We start from the raw sequence: 22859 nt of genomic DNA, 5'->3' as shown, positions 1-22859 counted from the left end.
ACTTTTAAAACAGGCATAAAAATGTAAAATAACATTTCAAAATAATATTTTTTATTTTTTCGATTGAGTGTGTGAAAAGAATAACAGCTTTGTGAGAATAGAAAAAGGTCTAATCTGTTGGAGCGCCTCTCTGACACATGGAGCCCCGAGAGGGAGGGACTTCACTGATGAAAACCAAAACAATATTTTTCATCAGTCCACTTCCAACTTTCTGGAGTAACAGCTGACAGATCGGCTTTGCTGGAAGAGAACTTCTCACAGAAATCTCTTTTTTAGTTTGTGCTCACTCTCCAAAATAAACGTCAAAGCAGAAAGAAACCACTGGACGAGTCAGAGTTTATACACGTCTTCCTCGGGAAGCGTTAAATGCTCTTCACTCTGTGGCTAAATTCATTATCATCCTTAAGAATGACTTCATCTTCCCGGTTCCGCTCAGGATCCAGTATTATTCTTAAAGGAGATTCAGGATTGTTTTCCGTCTCATGTCAGATGCATTCCATCATGTTTATTTTTTTTAGAGTCAATTTCTGACATTATGTTTTGTCTAAACACAAATTTCACATTCATTACTACATAAATCTACCTTTTATTTCATTTTTACTTTTTTTTTTTATTTGTGGAAGGAAAGGAAGTGTTAATGTTTCATAATGACTTTAGCAGATCTGGACGGAGATACAGATGAGCCTCCTGTCAGATAAATGTGAGTCTGTGTCCGATGTTCTCACAGCACTCTGCTAACGCAAAATTCAATGTTTGAAGTGTGTGTGACTCTCGGGACTTCTGTCAGAGTCCGTTTATTTGAAGGATGTAGCTAGTTCTATGTCCTACTTACCAGACCTGGGGCCTCATTTATAAGAGCTGCTGCTCTCAAAACTGTGTTTGCAGATCATGATTTAAAAGAACCAATAAATATAGAATTGTTCATCATAATTAGGGGATAAAACCTCTCCTTTGTGAGGTTTAGATACAGGTTAGAGGTGAGCGTGGAAGAACAGCCCCCCTGCAGAAGATGCAGCTGCAAAGCAGTTCTGCAGAATATATATTTTGTGTATCAGATTTTTTTTGCCACTTTCCTTTGCGTCCTGATTGGACAAAAAAAAACGCCCATTTTCTGTGTTTTATGTTCTCACTTGTTAATAACGCTGATAACCAATGGGTTAGTTGTGGGCACATACAGTAAGTCTGCATTAAACTGCAAAGATTTGAAAAGGGGTACAATTTTGTTACCAGTTTTATAAGTGAAACCCCAGGTGAGGTCAGGTGACTCTGAACCAGACGGATCAACCCTTTGCTTACGCAGCCTGGGTTGGTTGATCCACAGTAGAAAGAGGAATCCTAGGAAAAGCATGAGGTTTGTTTTTCTGTTCTTCTGTCTGCTGTCTGATCTGTTTGTTCTTTTGTTTGTCTCATAGGTGGGGATGAGACCGTTGTTGTGTGATACCTTTTAAATTCATTATCAAACCTCACCCTCATTTAAGTCTCAGCTCTTCTTTAGCTCCTCCATAGGCTCCTCCCCCTCCTGTTTGTGGTTGAGTTTCCTGCCGTTTCCCCCTCGTGTGCCTCTGTGTGTCCTGACTCCGCTCACTAGAGCGAGCTAACAATGAAATGATGAAATGTTGCGCTGTTATTCCCCCACAATGCACTCGTCTCAGCGGGCTCCTTTGAACTCGCTTGCTGTCCTGCAGGCACTGAGCGAGTCATTTGACACCTGAAGGTGAGTCGGGGGCTGAAGGTCAGGTGTAGGTGTAGATGGTAGAGCAGCTTTTGTCCTGCAGATTAATGTGTGGGGGAGCTGGGATTCGACCGAACAGAAAAGTCTGGAGAAGTTTATCTTTTACCATTGAAACTAACTTCAGCCTGTGGTGTTGAATGGGATAATCAATGTGTCAAGATTCACTCAATGCTGAGTCAGTATTAACAAGGATCTGAGAATTATTTCACCATCCCATTATTTTTGATCTTCATTTTGTTTACCATGTTTTTCACACTATAATTTCACACCGGAGTTTAAGTCATAGATGTAAAAAAAAATGCACAGTAAGTAAGAAAAAATCTTGTGGAGTATATGATGGAGTATTAGGGCCAACATGAAAATAAACCAATAGACACATTTGCATAAATAAAGTTTAAGTGAAAGTAAAATTATTAGAGAGAAGTTGTAATTTTAGCAGAAAAAAAGTTGTTAATTTATGAGAAAAAGTCATCATTGTAGGAGAATAAAGTTGTAAATTCATATGAAAGTTGTAAGTGAGGAGAAAAAAGCTGTTAATTTATGATTAAAAAAATGTAATATTAGGAGAATAAAGCCATTATGAGAAAAAAAGTCGTAATTTTAGGAGAAAAAAGTTGTTAATTTATGAGTAAAAAGTCATAATTTTAGGACATAAAAAGTCATTAAGTTATTAGAAAAAAGATGTAATTTTAGGGAAAAAATTCATTAATTTATTACAAAAAAGTCGACTTCTAGGAGAAAGAAACCGTTAATTTATGAGAAAAAAGTTGTCATTGTTGGAGAACAAAGTCATTAATTTATGAGAAAAAAGTCGTCATTGTTGGAGAATAAGGTTGTAAATTTATAAGAAAGTTGTAAGTGAGGAGAAAAGAGCTGTAAATTTATGATAAAAAATGTAATATTAAGAGAATAAAGTCATTATGAGAAAGAGTCGTAATTTTAGAAGGAAAAAGTTAATTTATGAGAAAAAAAGTCATTTATTTATTGGAAAAAAGTCGTAGTTTTAGGAGTAAAAGTTATTATTTTTTAAGAAAAAAATGTGCAATAATATTAGAAAAAATTATTAATTTATTAGGAAAAAGTCATAATTTCGGGAGAAAAAAAAACATTAATTAAGGAGAATGAAAGTAATAATTTTAGAAGAAAAAAGTCAATAATTTATGAGGAAAAAATGTGTAATAATAGGAGAAAAAAAATCATTAATTTATTAGGCAAAAGTTGTAATGTTTAGAAAATAAATTTGTAATCTATGAGAAAATAGTTATAATTTTAGGAGAACAAAGTAATTAATTTATGAGGAAAAAATGTAACTTTAAAAGAAAAAAAATCATTACTTTATTAGAAAGAAGTCGTAATTTTAGGAGAAAAAAGTCGTTTATTTATGAGATAAAACTCGGAAAATTAGGAGGAAAAAAAAAAAAAATTAATCATCATAACCCTAACATGAAGAACATGCTAAGTAGTCAACTAAAATCGATATCGCTTCAAATCATTAAGCCGTTGAAGTCTTCATCATCTGTGTTGCTTTTGAACTACTCCGCCAAGCCCGACGTAAGACAGAGCGTCTTCTTCTGTGTTGGTGTCAGTAGTAAACACTTACACCTGCAGTGCCCTCTAGTGGTTGGTAATAAATAACAACAACATGAGCGAAAGAAAATCACATATAAGTCGCACCTGAGTATAGGTCGCACTCCGGCCACACTGTACGAAAAAACTACAACTTACATTTAAAAAATGATTCAACTTTTTTTTCCTCTTCACGCCATCTTTGATGATAACAAACCCTCTTCATTTTCAGACGGCTACGCCTTCTCTCAGGATGAAAACGGGGTGGTGTCTCAGTCCGAGGTCATCAGAGCGTACGACACCACCAAGCAGAGGACCAACACCTGGTGAGCTGCCGGCCTCCCGCTTCCCGGCCGCTCCCGTCGGAGCCACGGCTGCCGTTTCCAGGGGCGACGTCGTTTGAAGCATTGGTGCGCGGACGCACCTCCAGCACTGAGGGACACAGGATGTACCGCGAGAAAAAAAAAACAAACATGGAGGAAACCTGAGCATGTTCACTCTCAGCCGTCGTCGTGTGTCCAGCAGATATGATGAGCACTGTGCAGTCTAACAGTCTTAGTCTGAAGTTCTTCACTGTCCTCGCTCAGTTCCACGCTGCGAATGTCTCCTTCCCCTTGATTTGAGGACCTTCAGCACTGAGCCGCAAAACCTCCTTTCACCCAAACACTCCAAATTCAAACATAAGCCGAAGGATTGCCAAAGAGCAGTTGTACTAACAATCAGTCAAGTACTAGTGAATTTGGAAACCGTTGAACCAAATGCAGTAAAGTTTATTGCAGACGTGAAAAACACTGAAGAGCAAATGTTTGTAATATTTCCATGTTTGCACTTGAAGAAGCAGCATCTCTTTCGTGAAGCCTTAGATTTGCTCATGCCTTCGTCCTTTTAAAAAACAGATCTCTTTGACTTTTGTTTTCCTTCCTAAGTTGTATATATCTTTTCTTGTTTTTATCTGTTTTTAAGCCCCCCCACACCGCCCCCCGGTAGCCCCGCCCGCTCCGTGCCCCCCTCTTAAGTACAGCTCTCCAGCTAGAATTGCATTCCACACATCGCTTCTGTTTCCACGATCACAGCGGTGCCTACGTGAAACTGAAGGAACAGAAGAGTAGTTTAGTGCTTTACGCTGACACACTCCCGCACACGCCTGAAGACGAAGTCACTGTCCGTCCGTCCGTCCGTCCCCCAAACACACTTTGGCACTGGAAAAGTGTTCAAACCCCGGAGCTGAAGGCTCCTTCTCTTTGTATGGAGACTTTGTCACTCTAACATAAGTGCCATTAGCTTAACGGAGGAGGAAAAGTCTTAGCCAGGAAGCTCCAGAACAGTATGACAAACTACTTTATGTCTAAAGTTATTTTGTGGATTTGTATTTTTATATTGGAGACGTCTGACTTTTGCATCGACCGGCTTTGTAACGAACCGTTTCAGTTTCCTTCCTCGGATCAGGGTGCAGGAGGGAGCAGATCTGACGAAGACGCAGCGTTCTTAAATGTCTAGTTATTCTTAATATTCCTAATGTTACGGCTTGGTTTATTTATAAATGAGTGTCCGTGTGATCGCTTTCTTCTCCCTATGGGAGATCAGGAGTTTGTCTGTTTGTAGTCTGCATGTGCAAGTGTGTGTGTGAGTGTGAGTAACTTCTTGTATGCATGCTTGTGTCTTCTATGCGATCCTGGGAGGTTGTCCTGGTGTTCTTTTTACTGTGTGTTTGTGTGAGGGATTGTGTGTGTGTGTTGTCTCCACTGTATTCCAGTTGTTTGTCTGCATGGCTCCAGGTATACCTGTGTTGTTCTGCTGTGGGCTGATGCATGGCGGCGTGGGTGTGCAGTCCGACTGCAGCACCTCTGACGCTTTGACACCGGATGTTGCACAATGCACTCGATGTACCTTTCCAGTCCTGTACACCTGTAATGGTCTAGTTTCTAAAGAGGTTGAAACTTTTTTTTTCATTTAAGCCGTGTTTCTCTGCATATTTTTTCCTTCTCTGCTCGTCTTTAGTGTAAAAGATTAATTTATAGTCATTTTTGTCTGGAATTTTCCAGCCAGCTGAATGTTGCACGCCGTCGAGGCGGACGGCTGGGACTGTTGTTGACTGTGAAGGTGGCCTGCATGAATGGAAACCACAAAGCGTTTCAGAAAGTGTTCATTTCCCTCCAGAGTTCACAAACAAGGAACGAAAAATGCACCTTTTTACTTTTTAACCTGTGGCTTCTTCTGCCATCATTCTGTTCAGTGATTTTTCTGCATGTTGGGACTGCAAACTTATAGGTGTTGTCTATTACCGCCATGAGGGACTACTGAAATAAACTCTTCAATCAACGAGAAACGGCGTGAATGTCTTTGCTGATCTCTCTGCAGATTTGGAACAGCGACGACCCCGAAACGGGAAACGCGATCCATCTGAATCCTGACAAACCTCAGCTCCTAATACTGTTGTCATTTGTTTGTCCTTCTACGTCTAGAGCTCACTCATGTGATCCCACGCAGACTGTAACAGATGAGCCTCCAGACTAATTAACCTCTCCCCCCTCGCAGGCCCGCCTCTGGCTCGGCCTGTATTTGCTGTAAAAACACCAGCGATGGCATCTTTTAAAGGCGGGGTGACGAGGAACAGCCCCCACGTGACTGCAGGGCCGGCGGCATAAAAGCCGGGAGACTGAAGTTCACTCTACCTGGTGACACTGCTGCACACATGAGCTCTGTGGACCAATTATCAATGATTAACAGAGAACATCCTACATATTCACCTTTAAGTCCCACTCCAATCATCTTTTCATCTAGTGGTCTTATAGTTATGATTATGCCGTTTTAGGCAGAAATCCAAAAACCTGTGTCATTTTCTTTAGGACATAGTTCCAGTAGAGCGGCAGTAGTTTATCAGAAATTCGTTCTAGTTTTCAAATTAAAAGATTCTCTGTGCCAAATAGTATCTGGACAGCTAGTAACCAATGTTGCGCCGGACAAGATAATATGTGCTTTTAACTCATTAAAGATTAAACCTTTTACCAAAGTTTTGTATATAAAATCTGTTCATTCTGGAGGTAGAGTTGAGCAAACAAGACGTCTTCAGGTAAACAGAGATGTAAAAACCTACATAGTTTATCATCTATGTAAACCTCAGCCATCAATTTATACATTTAACTAATCTAAATTAAATACATGCTAATTAAATAATCATTACTTTTAAAAAATATTTTATTTTTCTTGTACTTATTTATGTTTTTTTCCCTCCTTGTCCTGAGCAGTCTTACTCTGCTGGGTTTTGTTATTTTAGTTGGTAGTCTCAGTTTTGGGGCTTTGTTTATTTGTTTTCTTCAGTTAGTTTTGGTTAGGCAGCCATTGGCAAGGAGATGCAGTCTCCCTGACTTATTTTATGTTTGGCCAAGGAGCCACCATGGAGAGATAAAAGAGAACATGTGGATCTGGAGCTGCAGGTTGCAGACCTCTTGTCTATATTCAAAATGATGTCATATGTAAGGCCCACCAAACTATAAGCGAGACGAGAGCTAGAAATAAGTTTGTCAGTCAGCCTTTACTAACTGTGTTCATAATAACTTTAGAACTTGATTGTAATGCGTTAGCCACATTAGCGTATTCACAATATGCGCAACTCTCAACCTTGTTTGCAACACTTAAAAAACAGACTGATATCGCAAAAACAAAGATTACTATGACCATACTAACTCCCCAACCTTGTTCCAAACATGTAAAAAAAAAAAAAACGCAATCTGACACCACTACACGTTTGTAGTGTTAGCCTTATTAGCGTATTCACAATATGTGTAACGCTCAACCTTGTTTTCAACACTTATAGAAACAGACTGATATTACTAAAACAAACATTTACTGTATGTTTACTCCTAACCTTGTTAGTAACAATAAAAACACAATCTGGCACTGCTACATCCTAGCCACATTAAATTATTCACAATACCTGTTTTCAACCCTTGGAAAAACAGACTGATGCCACTAAAACAAAGGCTAATATGGCTATGCTAACTCCCAACCTTGCAAGTTACACGTATCATATTCACAATACGTGTAACTCCCAACCTTGTTTGCAACACTTTAAAAACAGACTGATACCACTGACTTTACTCCGCCTACGTTAACTCCCAACCTTGTTAGCTACAGCTAAAGAAAACACAATCTGATACCGCTACACGTTAGCCGCGTTAGCGTATTCGCATTAACACCCAACCAAACAATTCGACAGAGCACCCTGTACCTCTCAAAGCACCTTTGACCTGATTAAGAAGCAAGAATTAATCCATACAAGTTGCTGTGATTTTTTTAAATATTTATATTATATTAATTAAGGCATTGAAGTGCTGTATATGTCCCCCATCGTCCAAGAACGTGTTAGAAAAACACAATTTTCTTCTGAGTGGATCTTTAAGAGAATTTCACAAGCGAAAGTAAGAATCAAGAGGAAAATCAAATTTAAATATCCACATTCTCTCAGCTGTATTTGGTAGCCACTGTGGCACATTGTGATTTATTACTTCAACAAACACCTTATGAGTGACTTCCATTCAAGACCACGACAAAGAGGACTTGGTGTATCTGATTACAGTTGAGCCAAACAAACCCCAAGTCGAGGTCATTTGAAAATGATTGCTGTTTACTGCGTTAGGTCATTCTTGATGTCCCGTGACTCCCTCAGATATTTAAAGCTGAACCACAACAGAAAGATGTCAGAAGTCTCTGCTTTTTTTCTTCTGCAGACACGGTTGGGATGAATGATTGCCGCAGTTCCTAGCCGTGGTGGCAGAGACATTGTTTCCCAGGACTGTAGACCACATTAGTGGGGCACAAATGACCACAATTGCAAACAACAGGATGCCATTACATGGAAATCTAAAGAATTCTAATTATAATGTGTTCTTGATCCCATTTACTGAGAAAACAAAAGACTCTCGCGGAAAGAAAAAAGAAGTCGACTCTACCCAGACCACTGATTTCAGATAAAACACTGATTTAGGGGGGATGATGAGAGGCTTGGATTGGAAGATAATCCAAAAAAAAAAAAACATTCAAAATTAGATTTGAAGTTTAGGGAAAGTAAAATGTTCTCCTGAAATTCAACACGACGAGCACAAATATAAACAAGACCCGGGATGTGAACGTGGGAGTCTGCCGCGCTGCCTTGTGTGATAAGAGCTCTGACTTCATGGCAGCAGAAGCTCGCCATCGCCAGCTCCATTTCACAGTCAGGTAACCGGGGAACAGAGCGGCCTTTGTGGAGACGCTACCATACCTGCTTGCTGCAACCTAAACCTCTGTTCCAGGGGCCAGTTGGTTTTAACACTGTGACCATGCCATGCTCATTGAACACTGACAATGGCCGATCTCAGCGCCGCATTCCTGCCGTGAAGCCTGACGCTGCCGCTCCGGTTTCCTCCTGTGGATCCTACGTTTGCTCTGAACATAACAGACCGCACAAGTCACCAGAAACAGCTTTTATTTGCTGTGAGTTAGGAAATCTTTGCTGTACATTTCACAGAAGTCCTCACAAAGAAAAAGTCTACTTTCATGCTGTGTTCACACCGGGCTTGGAAATACGTCCGCTTGCAAGAAAAACTCAAGTTTTTAAGTCTGTACTCAGACTTTCGTCCTTTGAACAAAAGTCTAAATGGGCTGAAGTTTAACCAATCAGGAACTTGGATTTTGTAGTGCTGTATATATGTAGGGCTGTCACGATTAGTCGACTAATCGACTATTAAAATAGCCGATACTTTATATTGTTTGGAGTCTGAGTGTAGTAAAGTTGAACAAAGTTGTGAGTTTTGAATCAGTGAGACCAAAACTTTCTTTTTTTGAAAAATAGATCCTTGTTTCAGGTGCTAACCTAATTTAATTTAAAACTTTAACACCTGAGGCGTCGCCTTTGTCGCTTAAACACAAAATCCTTACCGTCCTGTAACTTTTCAACACGATCAATGTAATTCCAGTCGGTTCTCCTTCAGAATCGACTGGAATTATCATGTTAACGGGTGAAAAGTTACAGTAGATCAAAGAATAGAAACACTGGAGCTCCGGTGTTTAAGGGTTAATCTTGTTTTAATGCCAGAAGCTAATGAAGGACAGATTCATTAAAAGTTGAATAAACCACCTGTGTCTTTATTTTTAGTTAGTTTAAAGCTAATCGTGGTTAACATGTGTGCTTTACATCCAGTTGCACATGATCTGATTAGTCGACTAATCGGAAAAAAAATAATCTGGGATTAATCGATTATTAAAATAATCATTTGTGGCAGCACTACATGGATGGAATCCTTTTTAATTTATGGAAGTGCCAAGCGGTTGAGAATTGATCACTGAGGAGAAATTAATAATTGTCTGAATCACATGACACAATAGAATAGAGCTGTAAGAGAGCCCTATTCACCAGATTTACACCGTTTCAACATTACAGTGACAGTCCAGTGTGAACTCTGAATCCTAAACCCGCTTCAGTGCGTTCCTTGACCATGCCCGGTGTGTGTAGCTTCAGCCTGATTGTCGAGAAAACACAACTTCCTGGTTTCCCTTGTCTTAGTAGAAAACACAAAACATCCGCAACGGAGTTAAGAAACTTGAGCTTCCATCTTCAAAAAAATGACCAAAAAAATAATTTTTTCACGATAAAAGTGCATAAAATCGGAGTGAGTTTTGCCGTCATTTCCCCCCCATCCTGGGCTCAGCCGGGCCGAGTCCGTTTCCTCTGTGGGTCTCCTGTCAGCTCTGTCCAAAGTCTGCGAAGCCCTTGGAGGCCGTGAAAGCGTCCGGCTGCAGGGGGAAGAAGTACTGCTGAGGCAGGAGGAAGCCGGCGCTCTGACTGCTGTGAGGGGGGGGCAGTGGGTGCTGTGCGGGCGGGGACGTGTACGGCGGAGGGGGCGGAGGGGGCAGAGTTTGTGGAGAGGGAGTGGAGGCCGGGGAGGAGACGGCGGCCGTCACCAGGCAGCCGTGCTGCTGCTGCGGACCCTGGCCCCCCAGGGAAAACCTCCTCATGGAGCTGCTCCCCCCGGCAGAACTGGAGCTGGTGGTGGCCGTGCTGGACTGCCGCGAGGGCGCCCGCAGGCTCTGCGGCGCGGCGGTGAGGATCATGGGGATGGTCTCGCCCTGGCAGCTGCGCAGCGAGAAGCGGATGGGCTGGGGGGTGGGCTGCTTGGGCCGCAGGCAGGTGCAGCAGTACACGGCCACCAGCGAGCCCACCACCACGAAGGCCACGAAGATGCTGCCCACCATCAGGAAGGGAACATAGACGGGTTCTGTGGGGGAACAAACACAGACACGTCAGTTATTCCACCTAAACCAGGGGTCTGCAACCTTTCACAATAAAAGAGCCATTTGGGCTTGTTTTCTATTAATCAACTTGTATTGTAACTATTTATTTTTTAATAATAAATAACAATTGTGCCTCTTTTTTGGCATGAATAAAATCAGAAATATAAAAAACTAGAATTTTCTCAATTATTTTTTACATTTGACAGAAGCTCGTATGATTTCCTTTCAAAATAAAAGATTACTAGTGCCAGTTTATACATTTCTGTGACAGAACAAATCTAAATTGAATAAATCCTAATTTAGTAACCCTTACTTGAACAATATAGAATTATTTCATTCTTCTTTAGCCAGAAAGCCACTATGGAGAGGTAAAAGAGCCACAAGTGGCTCCACAGACCCCTGACATAAACCCAACATCTGTTCTGAGTGGAGCGGCTCTGCTTATGCAGAAAATGGACTTTCAACACATGCGGTATTAATGTCATGCGATGCCTCAGCAGGTTTTTCTCTGTTAACGGCGTGCTCTCTTCAATGATTTCCCATAACACTTAGCAGTTGCAGTCCTGACTGCAAAACACACACAGAACTGTGGCGTGAAGCCCGGAGCGACACATGGATGACTTCATCTGTTATGATGGAACCACACTGATAAACCTGATGACAAAGTCAGTCATTTACTATTAAAGCAGATTGATTCAGTCGCCTAAACGTCTATTTATTGGATCCGATGTCTTCTACAGCCTAAAAACAGAAACATAAGTTTTAGTAAAATGCTTTATTAAAACCACTGATTTAGAAGACTTGTTTGTAAAAAGTTCAAATGGTAACTGTATAGAAAGGTGTGTGATTAAATTGTGTTTTTAATATGTTTTTGAGATATTTTTTTGATGATGGAGAAACAAAATTAACATTAGGAGTGAATTATTTTGTATTTAAATTTGTGTAAATCAGGAGCAGAGGAAAAAATGTTGTTTGAAAACAATCATATTTGTGACGTAGAGGCTCCAACAAAAAACCACAAGCTCTGACGCATCCACTTGCAGACAAACAGATCCATGTACGTCTTCATTTTCCTCGTCATTGCTCCAATATTGATCGCCATTTTATGTTGCCCCGCTAATGTCAGGTTTGGGGTGTGAGGGGCTGTAAGCTAGCGGGAGAGAGTGTAAACCAAGGGATGATGGGACCAAAAGTTTCCCCCACAACTCAGAGGTGAATTCCTACTGAGTTGTGGGGGAAACTATGTCCTAGAAAACAACACAGGTTTTTGATTTGGGCTAAAAATGACAGAATCGTTATTAAAAGACAGCTAGTAACATTTTTAAAATAGATCAAAAGGTGATTGGAGAGGGTCTTCAACAGAACTGGGCTTTGTAAAATACCCTAAAAGGGTCTGATGGTTACAATTTTACAAAAAAGATTTGTGATCCAACAGTTTAATTTACTGTACAAAAACTGGTCCTGGTCTAAGACCCCTTCACACCTGAATCTATTTCCAGCTATAAAATAAATAAATAAATACAACTTTTGCTTTCATCCTAAATTTTAGGGCTGAGGTTTGCTGCCTATTTGCATCAATAGGAGTCAAGGTTTTTTTTAAAGAAACTAATTTACAAAAACACAAACATGGACACTAGGGGTGTAAGAAAATATTGATACTGTGAAATATCGCGATACTTGTATCGATTTAAAATACTGACAAGGTGATATTTCATTAATTATTTACAAGCTAACATGTAGTCCAGTCTAAGTTTTGTTTTCCTTAAATATTTCCTAAATTACCAAAAGAAAAGCACTATTAACATAAATAGGTAAAAGCAACTTGTGGAAAATCTATTAGTATTCAGACAGTCATTAAGTTATAATGAGAAAAAATAGTGACATATAGCCTGATACTCTTGAGATGTATCGGGATACGCATCTAACAATTAGTCGACTAATCAACTATTAAAATAGTCGACGACTAATGTAATAGTCGTTACTTTACATTATATGAAGTCAGAGTGTAGTAAAGTTAAACAAAGTTGTGGGCGTTCAGCACCAAAAAATGCACTTTTTTTCATTATTTGAGTCAATGAGACCAAAACTTTATCTTTTCTGAAAAATAGTTCCTTGTTTAAAATGCTGACCTCATTAGAGAGATCAGGAATATACTTCCCATCAAACTTTGACAGGTGACCTTTGACCCAAAATACCCTTTATATATAAATTGATATTAAATTGTGACGTCATTTTGAGGGGCGGAGCACCTGTCAAAATGAGTTTGATGGAAGATATATTCCTTATCTCTCTCTCTCTCATTTGATTTAATCTTGTTTTAATCCCAGAAACTAATGAAGGACAGAAGCTGCACGATTCATTAAAAGTTTAATAAACTATCATCTTCATTGTCTTTATTCTTAGTTAGTTTAAAGCTTATACTGGTTAAAATGTGTGCTTTACATCCACTTTGCGCACAGATAGTCGACTAATTGGAAAAACTAATTGTGATTAGTCGACTATTAAAATAATCGTTTGTTGCAGTACTACATCGTATCATGATGCATGTATCGCGATACGTATCATATCGCCAGACTCTTGCCAATACCACCCCTAATGGATACCCACAATCCTCTGTGATTTCAAGTGAGACAGTCTGACTGCTGGAGGTAAAACACTAACTTACCAGAAATGCTTACATGTCCAAGTCTCAAGTCTGTGGAACAAAATCCAAGTCTTTAAAACTTATTGATATTTTTTTCAATACAAAAATGGTAATTAAACGACTTTAAATAACTTGGGGAGACAATAAAACATGCAGTTTGTGCTTCAATATTCCCAGTGTGGAAGTTTGGTAAAAGAAAGCTTTTATTTTTAAATCTGACAGCCATGTTATCAGCTGACAAAATAAGAGTAAGCAGTTTAATATTGTTCACAAGAAAGTCTCAGCATGTGAAACTAAAATGTGACTGAAGTCTTCATACCAGACCAACATGTTTGATTAGTATTATCCCTGAACCAAAGACATTTCCTGCTAAGAATTCCTCTAAGTGCCATTCACCTGATATACTCAAGTTTATTTAACTCTTTAAGTAAATTAAAATGTCTTCTTAAAATCCCAAAAAGTTTCAAGAAAGCTGACTGATGTAAAAAGTCTATTATAGGCAAAAGGTGCAAATACATTTTAACTTAGCTAATGAAACTTCAAAGATTTTGGTGAATAGAACAAAAAAATAATGTTAAAAAGGACGAGAAATGCTAAAACCTCAAACTGTTCCATGTCTACAAATCCTTTATTAGCTCATTGAATTCTTTATGATGGTTAAACTGCAATAATACAACAAAAAATACAGATAAATAAAAGCAAATTGCTAAAAGTTAGTATAAATATAAATAAATGTATAATAATCTTTCTACCTAAAAGTTTGCTGAAGTTCTGAGTTTTCAAAAATCACAAATATTACTGTATGATTTAGACAGATGAGTTTTTGACTCAGATATAAATGAACTAAAGACAAAAAGAACAAGGACTTCCTGAAAAAACTAATCATTTGGCTGCTGCTACACATGCAACGATTTGTTTTCTCCACGTTTTGGTTCAAACCTCGATTTTGGGTCACTGTTGGGAACAAAAACTGTAAAATATATATATATATATATTAAATTTGCTTAACACTAAGCCTGGTGTAATGTAATAAAATACAATTAAATCTATTGATTTTAGCACAAAATTCAACATAAACATGCAAATGTATGCAGTAGTGATGCAATAATTCAGTTTCCCCGTGTTTTGGTTTATAGGAGAAACCTTCAAGAAAAGAGCAAAATGTTCACATTTTGTACAAAATTGTCTTTAGAATGCATTGTTGCCTCATATAGTGCTCCCTATAACCTTTAATTGAGATGAAATAGTGGCATTCATATTCTCAATAATGGAAAAAAAAAATGTTTATTTGAGAACTAACACTCTACACAGCAGCTAAAAAATAGAAAATGTTGTTTTTTAGTGTTTCAGTTTGTCCAAAATCAAACAAAATAATAAAATTTCAGCTTTTAATCCCTTAGTTTAGTGTCACTTTGAATAGAAAAAACACCCAAGAAATATTTTTATAATAAAATTTGGAATAAACGCAGGCAGACTGAACCCTCACATCCTGCAGCAGGATTTAGGAGGTGTCAGGACTGAATCCAAATGTTCTGATTAGCTGTAGTTTGATAATGAGCGAGCGGTCAGCGCCAATGTGCTTCATTCATTATGTGAGGCGGCACAAAAGGCCCACCTGTGTGAGGAGCTGGGAGTTTGTTTGGAGAACTCTAGGATAAACGGACACGCCGGATCACCAGGATCTGATCCTGTTTCAGCGATAACAATCTGGAGTGTGGCGAGGTAAAATGAGGCTTTCTGAGGCCCAAATTAAAGTGGGTGTAAACTGAACTGTGCGCTTCGATTCCACAAACCCTTTGGGTTTCTGAGTGTAAAATGACAGAAACTGGATTTGAAATGAGAGAATATGAAGGTTGAATTTAGAATTATTTCAAAAATTACTTGAGTTAAAAGACTTGGGGTGATTATTAGACACTTGGAACTAACCAGTGACCTCTGACCTTTCCATGTTTGCCAGCATTTATTAATTTCCACCTGTTAAATCTTCAGTTTAAAGTGGAAAAAGTTGTTTTTCTGAAACTATTTTACGCAGATTGACTTCTCTGTGAGGTAAAAGTTTTCAACGATTCTCCAGAACTTTTTCAAACTCACGCGCTGCAAACTCGGTGTCGTCCACCTCCCTGTCGTTGGTGCAGCTGCCCTGATCCAGGCGCGCGTCCGCGGCCGCGCAGCAGTAGCGCAGCGCGCAGGTGCCGCAGCACACGGTGGCGTCCGCCGTGTCAAAGTCCTCGGGACACTGGAAGCCCTCGTGATAATTCCCGCTGGTGTCCAGCCAGCCGTGGCAGTACTCCCCCTGCGCGTCAGAGATCCGCAGGTTCCAGGTCAGATACCCCAGCAGCAGGCAGTTCAGCAGGCGCTCCATCCCGGCTGCGGCTGTGCGCCTCCTCCCGGCGGCTGTGCGCTCCCAGCCCGTCCGTCCGAGCTCAGGTCCGCGCGCTGAAGCTGCACGTGGAGACTTCTGTGACCTTCATCTTCAGGGCACCCAGACGTGTGAGATGCTGCGGAAGCAAAAAGCAAATGTAGATCCAGACAGACGCGTTCAGAAGAGGCAGCAGCGCAGCAGGAAGATCTCCTGCGCGCCACAGAGCCGGTGTTCAAACTGAGATCCCCTCACCACACATCTGCTCCTAAACTCTGGGAAGGCGCGCACGCACAGCCCCACCATACAACGTGCGCGTCCTCGCGCTTTGTAACACCAGATGTAACGGTGGATCTGGAGACATGTTTACATTCTCTTTTACTCAGTCTTGTCATGACCTTTTTACTGTTTCCACCCTGTTTGCAGCAGATGTAACACCTGGTTGAATCTTTCTTTTCATTTTTCATGTCTTGTGGTCCATTTGTGTGTCTTGTTGTCCTAAAAACAACCATGGTCTCATATTTGGGGCCCCTGTCCTCAATTCCAAACCAAAAAAAAACAAAGACATATTCTTTAATTGGGTGATTGTAGTGTGTCCCACAGCTTTACCTCATTTTTAACCCACAAAATGCATTTTAAAACAAGAGAAAGATTAGTGCCTGTAATATCCTATAAGTCACATATTTTGATTATTATATTTGGAAGCTGAAGTGTCGCGTTCTGCCAGATGAGCATGCCGTCACTCACTAAAACTACTTTTCATTAAATATAAAGCAAATATTAACAAACCTGTTTATACTAATGTTGTCAATTATTTCTCTACTTTCACCTAAATGAAAATATGAGAAAAATACACAAATTATTTTAAAAGGGGCACAATTTTACCATGACTTTTAGTTTTGATCAACCCTCCCCCTTTTTTTATTAATAATGGTTTAGTCCAACTTCTGAGGAACTGACATCAATAAATATGTATTCCTATTCACTCAGTAACAAAGGTAAGTGTTTGCTTATACTTTCTTGCCAATATTTCATTATTTCTAAAGGTCAGCCTTTCAACTCTGTTATATGCAAAAATTATATTTATTGTTGTTGAGAAGAAGAAGAAGAGGGAAAACTTAGAAATATATTGATCTCTTATCCTCCTCATGCCATATGATCCTCCATATTCCTACCAATGTGACTAATTTTAGCCAAAATTTTCAACCTCGTAGAAAATAAACAAACAAGTTGAACTGCACACTAACAGAAAACTATAAGGTTTATAAATACAAAAAGCACGAGCAGTAATGTTCTGAACGAGCTGAACATTTCATACCCAGTGACTGAAATCCCTGAAAGTGTGATTGAGTTTTTACATGCCGAAAAAACGGAAAGGGGCAGGACAATCTATAGTATGAATGCTGAAAAGCATTCACATAATATATTTCTAATCTTTTTGGGGAATTTTTGAGAGGTTGATAGATTTAATGTGTAGAAATGTTCTTTTTTAGTTATGTTTTTTAGAAACCAGATAGCTTGAAGAGCATCAAATTCAGAGTATTGACTGAAAAGTAATAAAATGTATATATTTTTTCATTAATAATCCTAATTTATTTCGGTTTTTAAGGTGTCTGATCCTGAATCTGAGCATCAGTCAGATTTGACCTGAATTTAGCAGCAGGTTGTTGATTTAAAAAAACAATCTGCTGCTTTAAAAGCTATAGAGTTAGCGCCCCCTTGTGGTAATGCAAACTTTTGTTCCTAAAAAACACTGGAGATCTTTCCTTCTCCACAGATGCTGTGAAATTATATTATTACATTTTTTTATTAAAATAAAATAAAATTTGCAAAGGAACGTGCTGCCATGAAAAGATGGTTAATTATCATGAAAAAACATTTTTTTTTACATTATTTAAATTAACCCTCCAAAAAGTTACATTTAACGTTTTCTTTCAAAGGTTTTTCCTTCTTTGGGGTCTGAACTTCAAATTTGAGGTGAAAAACTGCTTCCGTTATTATTTTTTTCTTTCCATCCATCACTGTTGTGTTTCTGTGAGGCTGCAGCGCCCCGTTGTTCTCCGGGAGGAGAAGTCCCGCCTGCATTTCCCTCTGGAGGAGTCGCTCTGTCTGCGCCCCCGACTGGGGATTGGAGCTGCGCCCTGTCAGTAACGCGGTCCGCCCTTTACGCGCACCGGGAAACCGAGCCAGACGGTGACGACCGGATCCGCCGCTCATCAGCTGTCTGTCACTCCAGCCCGCTTCTCCACAGCCGCCTGACCGGGAATGGATGGAGATCTGCAGCCCGCCGACGAGGGGCCTTGCGCGCCGAAGATGTGCCGCCAGCAGCGGGCTCCGTTCAGCGCCCTGAAACCCTTCCAAAGCAAGCGCTCAGCGGGCAAGCCGCGCTCCGAGCGCTCCGCCGTGCTGGCTGTGTTCGGCGACGGGCATCACTTCAGTTTCCACCCGGAGCAGCCTCATCCCTTCCAGCAGCGTCTGGCGCAGCAACCTATCAGCAGCAGTCAGCAGCAGCATCGTCTCGGAAGTGAGGTCAGGCCCAGCAGCAGAGTCCCGACATCCACAGCATCCTTCGGTCCCCAGCATCAGCAGCATCAGCACCAGCGGCGGCTCTCAGCAGCAGCAGAGCCTCGTTTCTCTCCAGACTGCACGTACGGCATCAGCACAGGTGGGTTCCAAACTCCTACAGCTCCTCTCACCTTTTGTTTTCCTCACATTTAAGTTTCCCCCCACGTTTCCATGTCAACAGCAGTGATGGATATGCTCCTAACGCATGTGGGGAGAATGACACTCACATTTGTGCACGTGTGTGGCCAGCAGGGACCCTCACCATCTTCCAGATAAAACATATTGTTCCCTACTGGTGCTTTTTTTTAATTTCTCCTCAGCTGCTGTTCATTAGAGGCCAGAACAGGAAGAAATGTGTTCCCCATGTGGAGGGCGGGCCCACAGGAACCAGCATTTATACTCAAACTCTGACAGCTCCTAAATTAAAAGCAGAAGATGCTTTTCTTTATCAATCCGGGACTTCTTTTTTTATTGAATCGTGACTTTTCTTAAGTAAGTTTATTTCAAACGATGCAAAATTTAGTTCCACTTAGTTGCGGCGCTTCTTCATGCAAGAAAAGACACATGTGGGTTTTATTTTTTAATCTGCAGAACCTTCAAGTCAGTATCTCCCCTTCACAGGAGCAGCACACAAACAGTCCAATCAGCCTTCCAAAGAGTTGTGATTAAAACAAATGGGCCTCATAAATTTGCCTCTGCCAGCCGTGTTGTTTTTAATGAAATTTTATGAGGCTCTCAGCTCTCAGTGCCACATCCGGGGAGGAGGGAGGGCGGTGCTGGGCGATATCAGATAAGTGAACTGGTAAACGCACACATAATAAATCCAGCACATCTGCAGCGGGCTGATAGACACGTTTGAGCGAGAGGAAAGGCAGGAACTATCGCGCTGCTCATTTTTTTCCCCTCCGCCTGTTTGCATGTGCAGCTGGAGGATTGATGATCATTACATGGAGGAGCGTGAGATCATTTCATTCAGACGTGCCAAGGTTTGTCCCTGCACGACGACGGAGCAGACGGTCTCTGTCACAGCTGCCACCGTGACCTTACAGTTTATTGACATCTGAATACATCAACATAATCACGCCGGCATTTCGAGAACACGCTCTGGATCCGAGGGCTGTTCCTTTTCTCTCCCGTATAACCCACCTTACAATGGACTGTCTATTTAAGTCAGTTTTGTTGTTTTTTACCCTTTTATGTCCTCGGCGATCTCAGACTGCTGGGTTTTGTTCTTTTAGTTTGGGGTTGGTAGTCTTGATTTGCACGCTTTGTTTATTTGTTTTCTTAAGGTAGTTTTGGTTAGGAAATCATTAGCAGGGAGCTGCTGACTCGGATGGTCAACATGGTTGCGTCACCAGTCTCCATGACTTATTTTATGTTTGGCCAAGGTTCCAACTCCCTTTTGGTTTGTCTTTTTTTAACCATTATATGTGGATAAAATTATATTTTTATATTATTTTTTTCTTTCATTTCAGGACACGGGGTTTCATTTATTTAATAAACTGTGTTCCTATTTTTTTTTTTTTTTTTTTAAATTGGTGTCAAGTTTTCATTCCCTTGACAATATGTCAAAGTGGTGCTAATCTTGCTCCAGACCTTTTCTTTCACAGTTCTACTCTGATCGGTGAAAGATTCGGTGGCGTAAAATTCTGTTCGGGCACAAACTGCGATTACTAAATTTTTCAACATCAATTTTTAAACAGTCGACACTTCTGTCAATGAAAAGCGACGTCATAAATACGTCACTAACAAATCCAAGTCCCTGATTGGTTCAAGACTGACCTGGTTTGACCTTTAACATATCTTCAGTAGCCATGTGTTTTGCCCGTAGAGCTCTGAAAATGTGAGAATTTAGTTTTCACGTGCGTTTACATAGACTTTTCATTGGAAGTGGCCACTTGAATGCATGTTGCAGAGGCTGGTGTGAACAAAGATGAAGACACTTATATATATATATATATATATATATATATTATTTCGTTTAGTAACGGTACACATCATTAAAATTATACAAAATAAACATAAAACAGTTAATAAACAAAAAGGAGTAGACAGAACACTTCTATTTCCTGCCCCTATTGATAAATTAACTAAATTAAATCAAAAATATATCAAACAAGGAAAATGAAAATGATCTTTTATATAAATATTAAGGACATATAAACAAAAATGCATACACATTTACATAAAAAGTTGTCTACACAACCCTCATTTAATCCTGTTTACCAACACTAGGTCCACCAACTACATGTTTTATTTTTAACACATTATCTCTAAAATTTGCTTACATCTCCCTCTTGATAACACTTTTAAAGGCAGTGATTGTTTTTGTATCTTTAATTTCCTTGTCCAGTTTATTCCATATGTTAGGACCGTACACTGATACAGATCTCTCCAACACTTTTGTTCTAAATCTTGGCTTTCTGAATGTTTCATATCCTTTTAAGTCAATATGACTTTGTCTTTAATTGATTGTATCCTGTAAATCGTGGGGTAACTATAAACTGTGTGCTTTGTACATACATTTGAGAAAATTATAATCAACTATGGTCCTGAGGGGTCTCTATATTTACCTCCTTGCCTTCTTTTGTAATGTTACTCCAAGTCCCACATTTCCCACCATGCATCACTTCAGTGCAGTTGGTCCGTTTTTTGTGAATATGGCCGAAAGTCTCTATTGTTTTGTCGCAGGATAAAGGGATTTTTTTTTTAATCTTTGTCAGATTTCTAATGATTGTCAGTATCTGGATGCTAATAAAGTTTTTGTTATAAATTAAAATGGTATTGATCACATTTATCATCAAATTGCAATACATGACGCTTGGCTTTGGGTGTTTTAACAGCAGATTTTATCAACATTGACAAACAAAATATTTATTTTTTTATTTCATTTATTGTTTTATACATGCTTCGATATTTGAATTGGAACCACAGAACAAACAAAGCTTGACTAAACCATCCTCTGATCTCCTCTCTCCATCACAGAGAACCGCCTCATCCTGGATGCCTTTGCTCAGCAGTGTAGCCGCGTCCTCAGCCTCCTCAACAACGGTCGCCTCCTGGAGCCCTCCTCCTCTTCCTCCTCTTCCTCCTGTCTGAGCTCCAGCATCAAGCTGGAAGAAGGGCGAGGAGACCCTCAGGGGCTTCACTGCTCCTCACAAGGGCAGCTCAAATTTGAGGAGAGTTCTTCCACGACAGACCCTGACGAGGAGGCCCAACAAAGCCATCTAAACCAGCAGCAGACCTCCGCCGTGCTTCGCATCTTCACAGACTCCCTGCACAACTACTTGCTGTCAGGCACTCAGCAGCAGCACCTTCATCTGGAGGACGAGCTGTGTCCGTCAGCAGAGCCTGGATTATGGGTGTCTCCCTCCAGACCCAACGTGGGAGGATGGCGCTCCCCGACTCCCTCGGAGTCCTACGGACATCCGTCATCCACCCTGCCCGAGGAGGAGGAGGAGGAGGAGAGCTGCTGTCCGCGATGTCTGGAGCTGGAGCAGGAGGTGTTGTCTCTACAGCAGGAGAACGAGGAGCTCCGGAGCAAACTGGAGAACGTTCCAGGTACGGGCCTGATGGTTTTAACGGCTTCTATCCCTCCCTGAATCCAGTCATTTTAGCATCAATGCTCAGAGGTCCATTCATTCTGTGTTTTTAAAGAAATCTCCATTCTACAAGTGGTTCTAATCTCAAACATCTAAAAAATAAAAACATATTTTATTGGGAACAGTCGTGGACCTCTCAAGTGATGGATGTCTTTTTTTCCCTTTAACACTGGAGTTTCACTGTTTATGTTCTGTGATTTATTTTTAATTGTTAACACGATTCATTACATTGATCGTGTTAACAATTAAAAAAGTTAAAGTATGTTAAAGATTTTGTGTCACTGGTGACACCTCACAAGATTTATACAATATCATAAAGTAGCCAATAAGATTACAGGACAGAAGATGTTTTATTGTCACTGAAAAATCCTTCTCGGATGAAGGTTATAAAGTCCAAGTGTTAAATCTTTTAAATATGAAATATTAGTAGTAAAATTAGCCTCTGGCAGATAAAAATGAGCGATGGTGGTGAAACATGAATATGAATCCACACAGGTGTTGCACGAGAACAGATTTACGTCTACTCATCATTACAGAACGAAAAAAATGCTGTTTACATCCCTGAGATGTTCACAGATTTCAATTTTACAGCTTAATATTGTTAAAACACAAATAACCTTGAATGTAAAAGATTTTCTTGACACTAGTGCTGCCACAAACGATTATTTTAATAGTCGACTAATCACCGATTATTTGTTCCGATTGATCGACTAATCGGGTCATGCGCAAACTGGATGTAAAGTACACATCTTAACCATCATTAGCTTTAAACTAACTAAAAACTAGATACTGTATATAGCATTTCCTGCAATAATGCTAGTGTGAATGCTGTAAGTTGAATTTGGCCGTTGAAGATGCTAGTTCTGACAGCTGAAGATGCTAAAATTGATGGCTAAAAACGATGTTTATAGCCATCTAAAATAATAGTTAAATGCCAAATTAGCCTAAAAAACTGAAAAAAAAATGCCTACGTTAACCAAAACAGCTAGCTTGCAGCTGAAACACGAGCTAAACTTCAAAATAGCCTTAAAAACAACAAAAAGCCTAAATTGGCCAAAATAGCTAGCATGAAACTGAAACATTAGCTAAACTTCAAATGAACCTAAAAAACTGGAAAAATTC

The 22859-nt window shown here is 40.0% G+C and overlaps 3 protein-coding genes across 9 annotated transcripts in view; 2 read left to right on the top strand and 1 right to left on the bottom strand.

The window, feature by feature from the left end:
• The window catches only part of atp8a1 (ATPase phospholipid transporting 8A1), a 122804-nt gene extending 117180 nt beyond the window's left edge, over nucleotides 1-5624 (top strand). For all 7 annotated transcript variants that reach the window (XM_024283096.2, XM_024283094.2, XM_024283095.2 and 4 more), the window contains one exon: nucleotides 3531-5624. In XM_024283096.2, the coding sequence (XP_024138864.1) occupies nucleotides 3531-3628 (98 nt within the window). In that variant the 3' untranslated portion in view covers nucleotides 3629-5624. The remainder of the gene's footprint in view (nucleotides 1-3530) is intronic.
• Nucleotides 5625-9448: 3824 nt separating this feature from the next.
• On the bottom strand, nucleotides 9449-16953 carry shisa3 (shisa family member 3). The gene is made up of 2 exons (XM_024282924.2): nucleotides 15303-16953; nucleotides 9449-10551 (listed from the first exon to the last, which is right to left on the bottom strand). Exons 1-2 carry the CDS (start codon nucleotides 15571-15573, stop codon nucleotides 10019-10021), a joined length of 804 nt encoding a protein of 267 aa, XP_024138692.1. The 5' UTR covers nucleotides 15574-16953; the 3' UTR covers nucleotides 9449-10018.
• Nucleotides 16954-17532: 579 nt separating this feature from the next.
• The window catches only part of LOC112153041 (BEN domain-containing protein 4), a 7393-nt gene continuing 2066 nt past the window's right edge, over nucleotides 17533-22859 (top strand). Inside the window, exons 1-2 of the mRNA XM_024282920.2 lie at nucleotides 17533-18235; nucleotides 21121-21696. Of these exons, the coding sequence (XP_024138688.1) occupies nucleotides 17836-18235; nucleotides 21121-21696 (976 nt within the window). The 5' untranslated portion in view covers nucleotides 17533-17835. The remainder of the gene's footprint in view (nucleotides 18236-21120; nucleotides 21697-22859) is intronic.

This window comes from Oryzias melastigma, linkage group LG10 (genome assembly GCF_002922805.2).
Source record: "Oryzias melastigma strain HK-1 linkage group LG10, ASM292280v2, whole genome shotgun sequence".
NCBI lineage: Eukaryota > Metazoa > Chordata > Actinopteri > Beloniformes > Adrianichthyidae > Oryzias > Oryzias melastigma.
Note: the sequence above shows the minus strand (reverse complement) of the source record. Positions and strands in the feature narration are given on the sequence as shown.